The sequence below is a fragment of the Gopherus evgoodei genome, chromosome 1, assembly GCF_007399415.2.
Source record: "Gopherus evgoodei ecotype Sinaloan lineage chromosome 1, rGopEvg1_v1.p, whole genome shotgun sequence".
Classification (NCBI taxonomy): Eukaryota; Metazoa; Chordata; order Testudines; family Testudinidae; genus Gopherus; species Gopherus evgoodei.
Genome location: NC_044322.1, coordinates 116,875,658 through 116,889,936, shown reverse-complemented (window position 1 = coordinate 116,889,936; position 14,279 = coordinate 116,875,658). Strand labels below are relative to the sequence as shown.

The window sequence follows — 14,279 nt, the reverse complement described above, 5'->3', positions numbered from 1 at the left end:
CCTCGTTATTCACTGCCAGGAAGAAGAAATGAGTTCTTCTTGTGATCTCTTAGTATAGGAAGAAAGCACTTAACTCCTGCAAGATAGTTAAATGCCTATGCCAGCCAGGTAAGAAACAGCATGAATATATGCTGTAAAGGTTAAATATCTGGATAGATGTCCTAGCTAGGGCTGACTAAAAATTTTTGGACTAACTTTTTCATGAAAAACTCATGGGTCAACTGAAACATTTTACAAATTTGTGTTGAATTCACTGAATTGTGTCAGCTGGAAAAAAAAGCTGCCTTTTGACTTTTTCAGAATGAATCTTTTCAATTCAAGATGATTTCTGTTTTTGAATATGACTCCCATTTTATTTATTTAAAAAAAAACAACCCTAAAAAAAATTTTCACTTTAGGTCTTGGTAGTGTCTCTTAAAATAGAACGACATATTGTCAGTGTTTCAGTACCAAAGCTCTGTACATTAAATTGGCAGTTATTAAAAATTCATATTAAACTTGACAACTACGTTGCTATATTCAGAGAATATTTGGTAGTATATACACCTTGGGCAGGGAGCTGTATCTTACATGGTTGAAATAACACTTTTTTTTTTTTTTTTTTTTTTTTTTTGGAAATGCTTTAATAATCAATATTTTATTAATACTCCCAAATCACAGCTATTTTTGCTTTATTTAGGAATGTAAGCCTGGATTACTGCAAGACAACAGATTTCTCTCTTCAAAGGGTGACATCTATCTTATGATTAATAATGTAACTATGCATGATAAAGGAAACTACATGTGCCAGACAACATATACTTACATGGGAATACAACATAATGTTTCACGAACCATTTATGTAGACATTGAAGGTATTATGTTAAGTAAACAAAAGTTTTTTTTTTTTTTTTTTTTTTAAATCTTTTTGGCTCTCCTGTGTTTAAAGTTTAGGGTTAACAGAGCTAGTTATTGGCACACCATAGTACTACTAATCTTTCACCTTCAAAAAGTGCAGCTGGTTTGTAGAATTTAAAGGCATTGAAATGTTTCCAAATTATTCTTCCCCAGAATGTTAGAAATAAAGTACAATAGAATTTTGTGTTGGAACAATTACTCCTTCCCCTGCTTGTATTTTGGATCAAATTAAGGCTTGCAGTCACCTTGTGGGAAAAGGTTTACCACACGCAGTTGAAAAAAACCTAGACTTGAGATCTGTTTCTTTGTAAGGAGAGGGTGAAAGACCACGTGACGCTAATTTCTGCTAAGCTACTGATAAAATTTAAACTACCAGAAACCAAACTCTTAATGTACTTGGCATAACAGAGCAAACGATAGCCAGGGCTTAAAATGTATGAATTGTTACTCTTGCCAGTACGCTTCCAAAATAATTTTGTCGGTCCTGCAGTATTTTATTTTACTGAAGGCCAATGTCCATAATTGTGCATGTGTTTCAGTGTCTCAATCCACAGTTGTGGAAGAGGTGACCTGTGATGATGGTAGTATAGGGAGGTGTCACTTGTTCTTTGCACTGTGTAGGTAGTTGAGGACAGAAGATGATGAATATTAGTCAAGAATAGGCCATTATCTGCATAGTATTTTTACACTTGAAGAATTCACTAGAGTCCATCAGACTCTTTAGAGGGGAGTATAAAACAGATTCACTGCCCCAGTGAGAGCACATGACAGTGCTGACTGCAAACAATAAGAGGAAATTGCCTTTGGCAAGATTATCCATCAATCAATTCTGCTTACAATGAAAAATCAAGAGTGTGTATATGTGCAGACTTGGAAATAATGTAGGGCATTTTGTCTTTGTAGCTGTGACAGCCTAAATTATTGTAAAGTGCTCACCCGAAAAGACAAAAAAACTGAAAATCCATAATCAGAAGGGGGAATTCCAGTTTCAAGTTGCACAAAACCTGTATTTGCTGAGCTAGAACGTTGCTGGGTCAGCAACTACTTCTGGAAACTTGAATGGAGTTGGTGGCCAAGATCACCTTTTTCCTCTGCATCTGGCTAATCGTTTTTGTTCTCCTCTTTCAAAGCCAGTCCTTATTTCACTAATCTATGCCTCTTCGATTTATGGACTAGACTACCACAGTGTGGCTTGTTTGGGACCACACAAGACTTGAAGATTACAGCAGACACAAAACATGTTTTCCTGCCTGCTTTGGTAGTTGTAGGCAATAGGAACGCACTCTACCAGTTCAACATTTCACTTGTTCCTATTTGGTTTTGGGTGCAATTCAAGGTATTGGCTTTTGGGTACTTGATATCTGGGTTACTGCCTGTCCCTGTTTGCCACAGCATTTGAAGTCAGTTTGGCATTCAACCAAACACCTAGCTTAATCTGGGATACTTCCATTGGAGTACTATTGACTCTAGGATTAGCTCCTTCCACTGATCCAACAGAGCCTGGGTTTTGTTGACCTTTAGGGCAGAATATTGGGCTTTGTATATCTCTGCGAAGAGACACACATTTGTATATATGTGTATTTACAGGCCTCCAGAGATGTGGAAGGAAGTATTATACATTTAAAATATAACGTAGAAATCTCAGTGTAACTCCTAAAACATTTGAGACCTAATTTCTGTCTTGCACTAGGAGCACAAGTACTTTCTTGTGATGGCTTCCAAACTTTCTGCTTTATATGGGCAGATATATAGGAAAAGGGGCAGAACATTGACTCAGAAGGACATGGATGGGAAATACAGCAGCAGAGATGGGGAAGGGACAGGCAAAATGGGTTTAGGACTTTTTTTTAATTTGCAGAGAGAAGGATGTGGTAAATAGAGCTAGGCAGGGAACAGTTCTCCAAGCTGGCAAATATTCTTGGGGTTCATAAGTTTTTTACCTGATTTTTTTTGATACAGTGAAAATCTCCAATATTTGTGAACCAAAAAACCCTGATTTTTCTTTTGTTTGGATTAATTAAAACATTTTTTTTCCAATTTCAACCTTTTCACTTTAACCTTTTTAGTTTACTTAGCTTAAAATTTGAAACAAAGTAGTTTTTGAACTAAAAAAACTGAAAGTTTTCATTTAAAAATGTATAAACAAAACATTTTGGCAATTTTGAATTTGTTTTTCAAGTCAGGAAATTCTAAACTGACTCTGTTGCACAAACAGTTTCAGTTTTGATAAATCAGCATTTTTTGACTGATAAATATTTTGTCAAAAAACTTCTGACCAGCTCTAGTGCCTTCCTGCAGATTCAGGGCTCAGGGTGCCATTCAGAAACATAGTTGCTTGGGAAGCAGATCTGCCCACCATCGAACATTTGGCTAGAGGTGTTCTGGCATTCAGGCCCCATCTTGCAGCTTCCCAGTCTTCCTGCTTACACATTTGGCATTTGACAGGTTCCCAATAGGTAGCAGGAGCAGATTTGACTTGAGAACATCATCTTTCCCTGCTAGTCTCTTGCTCACTCTAATTTAGTTCCTCCCTTCTCCCTCTGTGAGGCTCTCAGAGGAAAGGAGGGAATCTTGTCCACTGTGAGCAGCAGCACCAGCTGTTGCTGAGAAGGAGGGCATGACGTCTAAAGAAGAATTGATAAGGGAAAAGGAAATTAAGTGTCTGGGTGTCAGGGAGAAAAAGTTCATGGGTTTGAGGGAACTGATGGTTACTGTGGAGGGACTTGTGTAGTGGAATGCCCACAAAGGAGTTTTATGCATAAAACCAAACACACACATGTGGTCGCTGTCGCTGTCGCTCTTGCTCTGTGTGTGTGTGTGTATCTCTCTCTCTCTCTCTCACACACACACACACACACACACACACACACACACACACACACACACACACACACACACACACACACAAAACCCATGCAAGCAAACCTGCTGGGAAACTACTCCTTATGGCTTGGGTGATCACCTTGTCCTCAGGAATCGGCTAGAACCACTACTGGTGGAGAGGGAGAGATGGCTGGGACATAAAATAGCTGACTACAACAAAATCATTAGCACTTACATTAGTCCTTCTGCAATAAAAAGTTAGTTCTAAACCTTGAGCCTCCAGCAAACCTAAAATATTAAAATGGGTAAACTGCCTTAGTATCAGCACTAGCTTTGGTATTGTCAGACGTGCTTGTGTGCATCTAAGGGGAGTCCTGAGATCCAAATTCACTGCTAGTGTCATGGCTGAGGGGTATGTATATGCAATGTTGTGATTGTTGACTGACACTACAAGAACCACCATGAAAATAACCATTCTTCCAAAAAAAAAAAAAAAGGCTGCTTCAGATGAAACTTCGATCTTCAAGATTTTTGATTTGGTGATCTCTTTGGTTTAGATATTTGCATGACATTAGTTGGTATTCTACAAGAGCCTAAATAGAATAGGATTTTACCTGTAGTGAGAGGACAGCTATTACTTGCTGAAGACTGACCGTGATTGTTAAAGCACACAAAACAATACAATTCCTGATTACTATACACTTGAAGCTCCAGTCCAGACGTTATTTTACTAGATAAAACATACATGAAACATAGATTTGTGGTGAACATCCAAGATGTCAGTGAAATGTCCTCTCTCTCCCACTTTTTCCCACTGCCCTTGTGAGTATCATGAGAATTTTTTTGGTATTAGGCTTCCTATAGATTTATTCCTATAAATCTGAAAATGTTTGCATATTTACAGATAAGGTAAAACTTATGCCCAGTTTGATCCCAGAGTGAAATCCTTTAATCAAATAAAGAAAATCTATTATTACAGATATTGGAAAGTTTGAAATGACCTTAATGTGCATGAATATTCAGTACTTGGTAACATCGTTGTCAACTACCCATAAAACGGAACCATTGTAAAACCAGTAGTGTAGCAGGGGTAATGACCATTGGTTGTTAATCTTTTTTTTTTTTTTTTTTAATTTTTTTATTAGAGGGCCCAAAGAAGACACCACCAGTGTTTGTTTATCCAAAAAACCATTCGATTGAAGTAGAACTTGGTAAGTAATTGCCTTCTAACAAATAACAAATCACGAATCATAGAATTGTTGGACTGGAAGGGACCTTGATAGGTCAACTAGATTCAGTGCTGAGGCAGGAGTAAGTATTATCTAGATCATCTCCTGAGAGGCATTTGTCTAACCTGTTCTTAAAAATCTCCAGTAATGGAGATTCCACAGCCTCTCTAGGTAACTTGTTCCAATGCATAACTAGCTTTACAGTTAGGAAGTTTGTCCTAATACCTATCCTAAATCTCCCTTGCAATGTAAGGTCGTTACTACTTGTCTTGTCCATAGTGGATCAGTAGAACAATTTATCATCCTCCTGTTTATAACAACTTTTTATGTACTTGAAGACTATTATCATGTCCCCACCTCAATCTTCTCTTCTCCAAACTAAACAAACGTAATTTTTTCAATCTTTACTCATAGGTCCTGTTTTCTAGACCCTTAATCCTTTTTTCTCTCTGGACTTTCTCCAATTTGTCCACATCTTTCCTGAAGTGTGGTGCCCAGAACTGGACACACTACTCTAGTTAAGGCCTTATCAGTGCTGACTAGAGTGGAAGAATTACTTCTTGTGTTTTGCTTACAAAACTCCTGCTAATACATCCCAGAATGATGTTTACTTTTTGTTTTTTGCAACAGTAGTACATTGTTGACTCGCATTTAGTTTCTGAGCCTCTATAATCCCCAAATCCTTTTCTGCAGGACTCCTTTCTATGCAATCATTTCCCATTTTGTATTTGTGTAATTGGTTTCTTCCTTCGTAAGAGTAGTACTTTGCATTTGTCCTCACTGAATTTCAGCCTATTTATTTCAGACCATTTCTCCAGTTTGTCAAAATAATTTTGAATTCTAATCCTGTACTCCAAAGTGCATGTAACCCCTCCCAGATTGTTTTTGCCAGGTTGCTATTATGATACCAATCTGGAATCCTGGCTCTGTTGAAGTCAATGGCAAAACTCTCATAGATTTTAATAGGACCAGGATCTTACCTGTGGAGTTGAGGATTTCTAAAAGCCAGATGACAATTCTACTATGACTGCTTGCCCATACGTGTTTTGCTCTTGGAGCACATGTGCTCCTCATGCTCAGGATCAGTGTCTTTTGGCCAGCGATGCCCACTGGGGGGAAGTGTACGTCTCTACAGCAACTAGACACCTGCAGCTGGCCTGTGAGCTTGGACTGTGGGGCTTTTTCACTGCTGTGTAGACATTTGGGCTTGGGCTGAAGCCCAGGCTCTAGGACCCTGTGAGGTGGGAGAGTCCCAGAGCTCAGGCTTCATCCCAAGCCAGGAAGTCTGCACAGCAGTGAATCAGCCCTGCAGCCTGAACCCTGCATGCCTGAGTCAGCTGGCACAGGCCAGCTGCGGGTTTTTCTTTGCTGTGTAGACATAACCTTAGTGTCCTTGTGCTACTGTACTGAGGGCATAGAGGGTGGACTGGGCCCAGCTGCCACTCAGTTCCTTCTCATCACCAGTGGCAGTGAGATGGAGCTCTTCAGTGTCTACATCTTGAAGCGTCTTTTTTTTTCGTAATTGCTATAGTTAATTGTTTGTAGATTAGTGTTTCTTATAGATGGTTTGGGTAGTTGCCTACTGGCAAACTTCAGATTAGTGACTGTCAACCTTTTCAGACTACTTGACATAAAAATACGAAGTGTCACAGCACACTGTTACTGAAAAATTGTGTACTTTCTCATTTTTACCATATAATGAAAAATCAGTTGGAATATAGATATTGCGCTTACATTTCAGTGTATAGTATATAGAGCAGTACAAACAAGTCACTGTCCGTATGTTTTAGTTTGTACTGACCTCACTAGTGCTTTTTCTGTATCCTATTGTAAAACTAGGCAAATATCTAGTTGACTTGATGTACCTCCGGAAGACCTCTGCGTACCCCCGGGGTACATGTATCTCTGGTTGAGAACCACTGCTTTAAATATTTTTTATTGGTGTTTGGAAGTTTTTCCTTCCATATTCTGTTTTTTTTTCTCAGATTGGGATTTTATTCCTGGCTCCAGGATTTAGTCATGTCCCCTTCCTAAATCACGCAGCCTCGGAATCTATGTGAATCTGTTGCCCATCCTGTAAGGCAGCAATTGTGATTGATGACAGGCATACCAGATACCTCATCTCTTCTATATGGGAAAGCCCATATCCCTGACACATGGTTGGCGTGCAAGCTCTTTTCTAAAAGGACCTTAAAGGTTTGGGGAGGCGTGTCTTGAAATATTTGTTGAGGCTGGCTGCATGGAACAGTCTCAGTCTGGGCAGGGCAGACCTCCTTTCCCTCCATCCCCTGACATTCCAGAAGTGCTCCTGTGAGTTTGGATCCACTAGCTCTCAGGCTCCATCTTCTAAGACCATTCTAGCTTTGGATTCAGTTAGGACTTTGTTTAAAGTCATCAGACAAAAAGGAGCATCACTTTTGTGGGAAAAGTAGGGCCGATCCCCCAATGGGTGTTCTCAGTAAGAAGTCTTAAATCACCTCACTGCTCCCATTCTAGAGAAACTCCATTGCCCAATCTGTGAACCACAGCAGCTCTAAGGCAGCGTGGCACTAGGGCTCTGGCATGATCTTGGGAATCCAAAGTTAACTGCCTCCAGTACAGAGGCCACAGCATTGGGAGTTACCTCAACACTGAGTGCTTCGATGCCAGCTGTGATCAGCCTCATTGGTACTGCTCTTCTTGATGCTACTCTCTTCAGCACCAAGTGTGTCAGTGCTGGGCATGTCCATACCATCAACTTTGATACTCTCTTCTCCCGCACTCAGGTTTGTAGCACCGTCCCTGTCGATACTAAGAAAGTATGTAGTACTGAGGGATCTCCAGCTCTTGGAGGAATCAGAATCTCCTCTCCTCTCCACTGGTCTCTGCTGATGCTCAAGGCCTCATTGGCCCATATTATCTCCCCAGTGCTGATAGCCTCTAGAATTACTGTGCAAATTTAGCATTCTGACTCCAGGAATGTTCCCCTCGATCTCCCCCTGCTATATGCCCGCCCACCCCCCGCAACCAAAAAAATAATCTGGAGTGCTTGTTTTCATCTTCTGACTCACTGCACGTTGGGGTGGGGGTGGGGGTCCCATACTTGTTCTCCAAGGATCCCTTCTTATGGTATTGTGATTCTGAGAAGGAATCAAGGGGGGTTTAGTTATGTGAAGGTCTCAGATGGGATGTAGGAGTAGGCATATATCTGGTACCCTTCCTTGTGCCCCCCACCTCATTTCCATATAGTGTTCCAACATGGTTCTATTGGAACCTCTAGGGTATTCACCTCCCAAGACATCACATCTCTGCACCACCTTCTAGAATGAGAACCTCCTCCCCTATATGTTCTCAGGAACCTAGGCTTGCAATCTATGAATTAGAGCCCCGGGAGGAATTTTCTGAGGAGGAGCCACCCTCAAGCTGAGGAACAGGCAATTTCTGATGCTATACTCTCCTGACCTTAAATGAGGTGGTAGTACCCTCTAGACCGTCTCACCTGTATGACAACAAGAGCTTTCAAGATCTGTCCACACATATAACTGAATTTCTCAAGAAACTTGTGGAAGGGGTACAAAATCCTCCCAAATGTTTGGAGATTCTCTATGGCTGGTCCGTTGGCACTTCCCATTAATGACCCTCTCCTGGAATCTGGTAAACATATATGGCATATACCATAGGAATAAATTTTCACTTAAGCCTCATCCCAAGTTCTTACTGAAAGGATTTATGGGCTTTCCTTTAAACCAACTGATTAATATGACAATGCTCATTTAGAAATGACATACTAATCTGGGGAAGGCTAGGCTGTACACCTTAGAGGTTTGCAGGGCCCTTTTACTTACAAAAAAACAAATCCTTTGGGATTTCCCCATGACTATTTATTTTTTACATTTCTATCAGCCCAGAGGCTTTCCAAGTGGGTTTCGTGATGTGGTAAGAGCTGTTATGAATTAGCTAGTTTAGATCCTCAACTCAGATTAGAGCTTGCTCCACTGCACGTGGACAGCTTCTGCGGCTTCTGTGCTAAGCATATTGATTTCAGCTACTTGGAGTTCAAGCCATACTTTTACCAAACCATATTTCTTGGTAGAAGCATTGAGGTCTGATGCTGCTTTTGTCAGAGCTGTACTGCAATCTTTGTTTAAGCAGACTCTACCTGGTTCTGTCAGATTACTGCTTGTGAGTGACCAAGAGTGGAATACATACGGACAAGTGCTCAAAAAAGAATTACTTACCTTAAATAACTGGAGTTCTTTGAGATGCAGTGTCCACATGTATTCTGTGACCTGCCCTCTTTCCTGCTCGTGTGGAGTTCTGTAACATCTAGATTCTGCAGTGGCAAAGGAATTGAGTGGCAGTTGGTCCCACATCCTTTATGCCCTCAGTAGAGCAGCACTAGGCCACTCAGAATGCATGCACAGCCCCAATGGACATTGCTGGCCAAAAGACTCTGGTCTCAAGCATGTGGGAATGTGCACACCAAAAGTGCAACACATATGGACAACACATCTCTGAGAGCCACAGTTGCTGTAATCTAAGTAACGATCCTTTCCCAAACTATTTACATAATCATATAAGCCTGCCTGCTTATGGTACACAATTTTTAATTGTCACATTTAAATGTTTTGTAGGATCTCATGTCATCATGGACTGTAATATATCCAGTAGCATAAGTACTTTGAATCCGTACTGGCAAGTCAATGGTGAGGATGTTAATATCTTTGATAATACCTACGAAGAACAATTTTATGAGTAAGTATTCTTACAGATCAAATTGCATGTGGATTGAATGCTAAAATATTTTAAAATTATTTGATGTGAATCATCCATAAAAAGTAACTGTTGGACAAAATAGTGTCTAATCATAGAATTGTAGAACTGAAAGGGACCTCAAGTGGTCATCTAGTCCAGTCCCCTTCCCTCATTACAACACTAAGTATTATCTAGACCATCCCTGACAGGTGTTTGTCTAACCTGCTCTTAAAAATCTCCAATGATGTAGATTCCACAACCTCCGTCGGCAACTTTTTCCAGTGCTTAACCACCCTGACAGTTCGGAAGTTTTTCCTTATGTCCAACCTAAACCTCCCTTGCTGCAATTTAAGCCCATTGCTTCTTGTTCTGTCCTCAGAGGTTAATGAGAACAATCTTTCTCCTTCCTCCTTGTAACTACCTTTTATGTATTTGAAAACTGTTATCATGTCCCCTTTCAGTCTTCTCTTCTCCAGACTAAACAAACCCACTTTTTTCAATCTTCCCTAATGGATGCCAATAGACTACTGAAAGTACTTTATGTTCAACAAATTTACCGTGCATTTAATAATTATCTATTTTTTCTGTAAGTAATTTATTGAGGCCATCTTATCTAGATTTTGGTAATTCATAATAGCATGATAATGCTTAGTACTCTTCATCCATAGATTAAGGGCTGCTCTTAACCAGCCCCGTGGAAAAAGAGTTTGCCAGGATGGGAGCAATTTATTATATATACAATAGGTGTTTCCTTGAGTTCTTTTAAGATCAGCTGCTCTGCTTGCATGTGTGCGGTGGCCAGGTTCACAAATTACATAACATCTGCCACTGAATCAAATTGAAACGTCATAAAACATTTTCTTGTTTAGAGAAGAGTGGCACATTCACTTATTTATTTATTTATTTATTTATTTATTTAATTTAACTATATTTTTGATAATGTTAAATGTCAACCTGCTCCTCGGGAAAATTGTCTTGAATTTTAGTTTTACTTTATCCCCAAACTCCTGTAAATTTATAGGGTGAGAGATTTTTGTTGTATTATAGTCTTATGGGCTAAAAAAGTAACGAACAGTCCCTGCTTACCTTTAAACATTAGTGTCCTACATAACTGATGATTGAGGCACCAGGAGTAAATTAATTATTGTTACTTTTGCCCTAAGAAGAACTTTCAACTTGGGTGCCTAAGAAGTATAGATTCTAGGTGACCTAATTTTCAGAGGTGTTGTATACTTGCAGCTTCCCTTGAAGTCAGCTGGAGCTGTTGGATACCTGGGAATCTCCAAAACACATTTTAGGTGTCTAATTTCAGGCACTAAAGTAAGAAAATTTTGGCCTGATTGTTGCTCTGCTATTTCTTGTCCTAATCCTGTCTTACCATTTCTCTTTATTGCTTCCATCTTGCACCTTTTTGAAGGATGAGCTCCTGATAGGCAATTGGGACTGAGCTCAAGTACAGATGTACTTTGCTGCTGCACATATAACACTGTATCTCTGGAGGAGGTGATCGCTGGGATTGAATCAGAGACCTCTGATCTAAAAGTATTAGCTTGAAACCTTGGCTACACTGGCGCTTTACAGCACTGCAACTTTCTCGCTCAGGGGTGTGAAAAACCCCCCTGAGCGCAGCAAGTTACAGCGCTGCAAGTTAATCCCCATGGGGAGGTGGAGTACCTGCAGCTCTGGGAGAGCTCTCTTCCAGCGCTGGCGCTGCGACCATACTCGCACTTCAAAGTGCTGCTTTGGAGTTTCGAGTGTGGCCAAGCCCTTACTCATTGAACTGATGAACTGGTTTCCATAGTTCAACAGCAGCAGCAAATTCAGAAACCTCTGTACATGGGCTAACCACTAGAGGACAGAGCCACACTGTTAGCATGGGCTATATTAGCTGACTTTTATTTTTTCTTTCTATAAACGGACTCTGTAGTCAGCTTCGTGTAAGCTTGAATGATTTGCCTACTGTTGCTGATCCTGTTAACTCGCAGGAGTCTTCCCGACATGCCTCCCAGCTACCGATCAGGAGCATGACAGAATGCCTATCTGCTGAGAAGCCAAAAATGCTGGATGAATGAACCACCTAGAATGATTTTGGGGGAGTGTAGAGGGGAAGGGTAGAAGCTGGTATTCTTTTTCAAGTGAGTGTTCACATGGATCCTACTCTTGGTGCACAGGCACACAAAATTGGATTCATTTGGCCAAATCAAATTCAGTTGGGACTATGCCTGTTCCCTCGGTATCCTCGTGCTCCATTACCCCACCCGTGGGAGGGGGACAACCATCCCTCAATTCCTTTTTGCCATCGATGGCAGCAAGATGGAATGCATGCTGCTTCTCTGCAACTCTACTGTAGTTAGTGTTAGTGATTAGTTAATATAGTTGTTAAGCTAGTCCTTCTAATGTCCTTGTTGGCTTAATAAATTCCTTTTAAGTAGACAGGTGGTTAGGTGCAGAACCGCCTCTCTCCCTTTGATACAAGGACTTGAATCACTATGACAGAAGCTAAATCTTCAGAGTTTGACATACTTCTCCTGGCATGCTTCTATGCCATTCAATGATGGGCCCCCTTAGGTGCCATTATTGATTTAGGTGAAGGTCATGTACCTTATTGGTACTCCATCTTCTGCTCTAGTTCCAAACAGACTCCAAAGGCAAGGTGTGACAGGATCCCCGGGCTTCAGTCTGGGACTGTGGGATAACTTTGCCCACTTAACTCTCCAGTCTGGGCTGTCTCTCACAGTTCTTTGCTAGTAACAAGCAGCAAGCCTCTCCAGGTGCTGTTATTACTCAGCACAACTGCATGTGGAGCCATGTACCCAGCTAGATTGCATGAATGCTCCCAGAGCCACTCATAAATCACACAGAGAAAGGCACCAGCCAAATCGCCCCCTATCTCCCAGCCTTGTACCTCAGGAATATACTGTCTTTCACTGCTCAAGATTCTTTCTTGAGAAATGCAAGTTTATTAATTGGTTCACCACTCCATCAATGGAAAGTGGATATACATACACCAGCTTTTGTAAATCTGATTAGATTTATGAAGCACTTCAGGCAAACACTGATAAACAGTAAAACAAGTTTATGGATTACAAAAGAGATTTTAAGTGATTAGGCAAAAAGTCAGAATGGTTACTAAAATAAAATATAAGTATGCAGCCTACACTCTCAACCCTATTAGACTGGGCAACATCCAGATTAAGCAGTTTTTTCTCATGCCACTGGATATTACAGTTCAGAGTACACAGGTTTCACCCTTGAAACCTGGGCCAGTTTCCTCTGTTGGAGTCTTCAGTCTTCTGAGTGTTCTTGTTGCTTGCAGCGTAGGTGGGGGGAGGAGAAAAGGCCAAGCATGGGGCCACTGTATTCTGTTTTATACCCTTAGTCCCATGGGCTTGGAGAACACAAGTCTAGGCATATTTGGTGGGCATGCTGAGTCCCCAGGCAAGATTTGAGCAATTCTCCTGGTGTGGCCTTGTGCAAGTTAGTCATTGAATTGTAACTCCCTGGCAGGACAGTGGCTGTTGATGGTGGTTGACTCTCACACACATGCACCTCCTGGCACTTCAGAAAGTGGAGTGAGTGGTGCACTCCATTGGGATAGGATGGATTCATCACCCCTTTCAGTTTCCAGTGTTTGCAGCCACTGCCATGCTGTGTCTCCTTCCTCCATTTGTGCTTCCTTCTAGAGTGTGAGGCTACATTAACAACAACGTGTTAACCCTTGAGGGCTCAGCCGAGTGCTAGTTCATCATTTAGCAGTAAGGCACTCCCTGGGAAATCTCCCACCCTCTGACTCTACCACCTCAACCAAGCTTCACAATCATCATTTCTGTGTACAGGATTAAGTTGTTTAAAACTTATTGTGTGTATGTGTATATATATTTCCCTGGAACCTAACCCCCTGCCTCCCCCATTTACATTAATTCTTATGGGGAAATTGGATTCACTTAACATCGTGCTTAAAGTAGCTTTTTTCAGGAACATAACTACATTAAGTGAGGAGTTTTTGTACATATTTAGATGGAACAGGTGTTTCAGCAGATCATAATCTTTGCCACAATACCTCACATGGCATGCTTTATATGAAATAGCACAATTATATACAAACAATAAATATGGGGCTTCAAGGGTGCTCCCCTGAGGTAGAGTATCACACTAGGGTTGGCCACCTAAACTTTTTTCTTCCAGAGTACTCCACAACAGCCATCTCAGATATAGAGAAGAAGGAAGTAGCTAAGTCTCAGTCCTCCCTCTAGTCCTCCTTAGCTAGTTCACCCCATGAGCCATGATTTGTACACCAAGCTGCAATGCTGAGACGTCCCAGTTGTCTACTTAGATCAGGGATAGGCAACCTATGGCACGTGTGCCGAAGGCGGCACACGAGCTGATTTTCAGTGGCACTCACACTGCCCGGGTCCTGGCCACCGGTCCGAGGGGCTCTGCATTTGAATTTAATTTTAAATGAAGCTTCTTAAATAAGTTTTTAAAATGTTTTTCTTTACATACAACAATAGTTTAGTTATGTATTATATACTTCTAGAAAGAGACCTTCTAAAAATGTTAAAATGTATTACTGGCACACAAAACCTTAAATTAGAG

General features: G+C 40.9%; 1 protein-coding gene across 6 annotated transcripts in view; it reads left to right on the top strand.

The window, feature by feature from the left end:
- LOC115655014 (interleukin-1 receptor type 1-like) overlaps positions 1-14,279 on the top strand; it is a 43,997-nt gene that overhangs the window by 17,417 nt on the left and 12,301 nt on the right. For all 6 annotated transcript variants that reach the window (XM_030570049.1, XM_030570019.1, XM_030569997.1 and 3 more), the window contains 3 exons: positions 680-854; positions 4,866-4,931; positions 9,563-9,683. In XM_030570049.1, the coding sequence (XP_030425909.1) occupies positions 680-854; positions 4,866-4,931; positions 9,563-9,683 (362 nt within the window). The remainder of the gene's footprint in view (positions 1-679; positions 855-4,865; positions 4,932-9,562; positions 9,684-14,279) is intronic.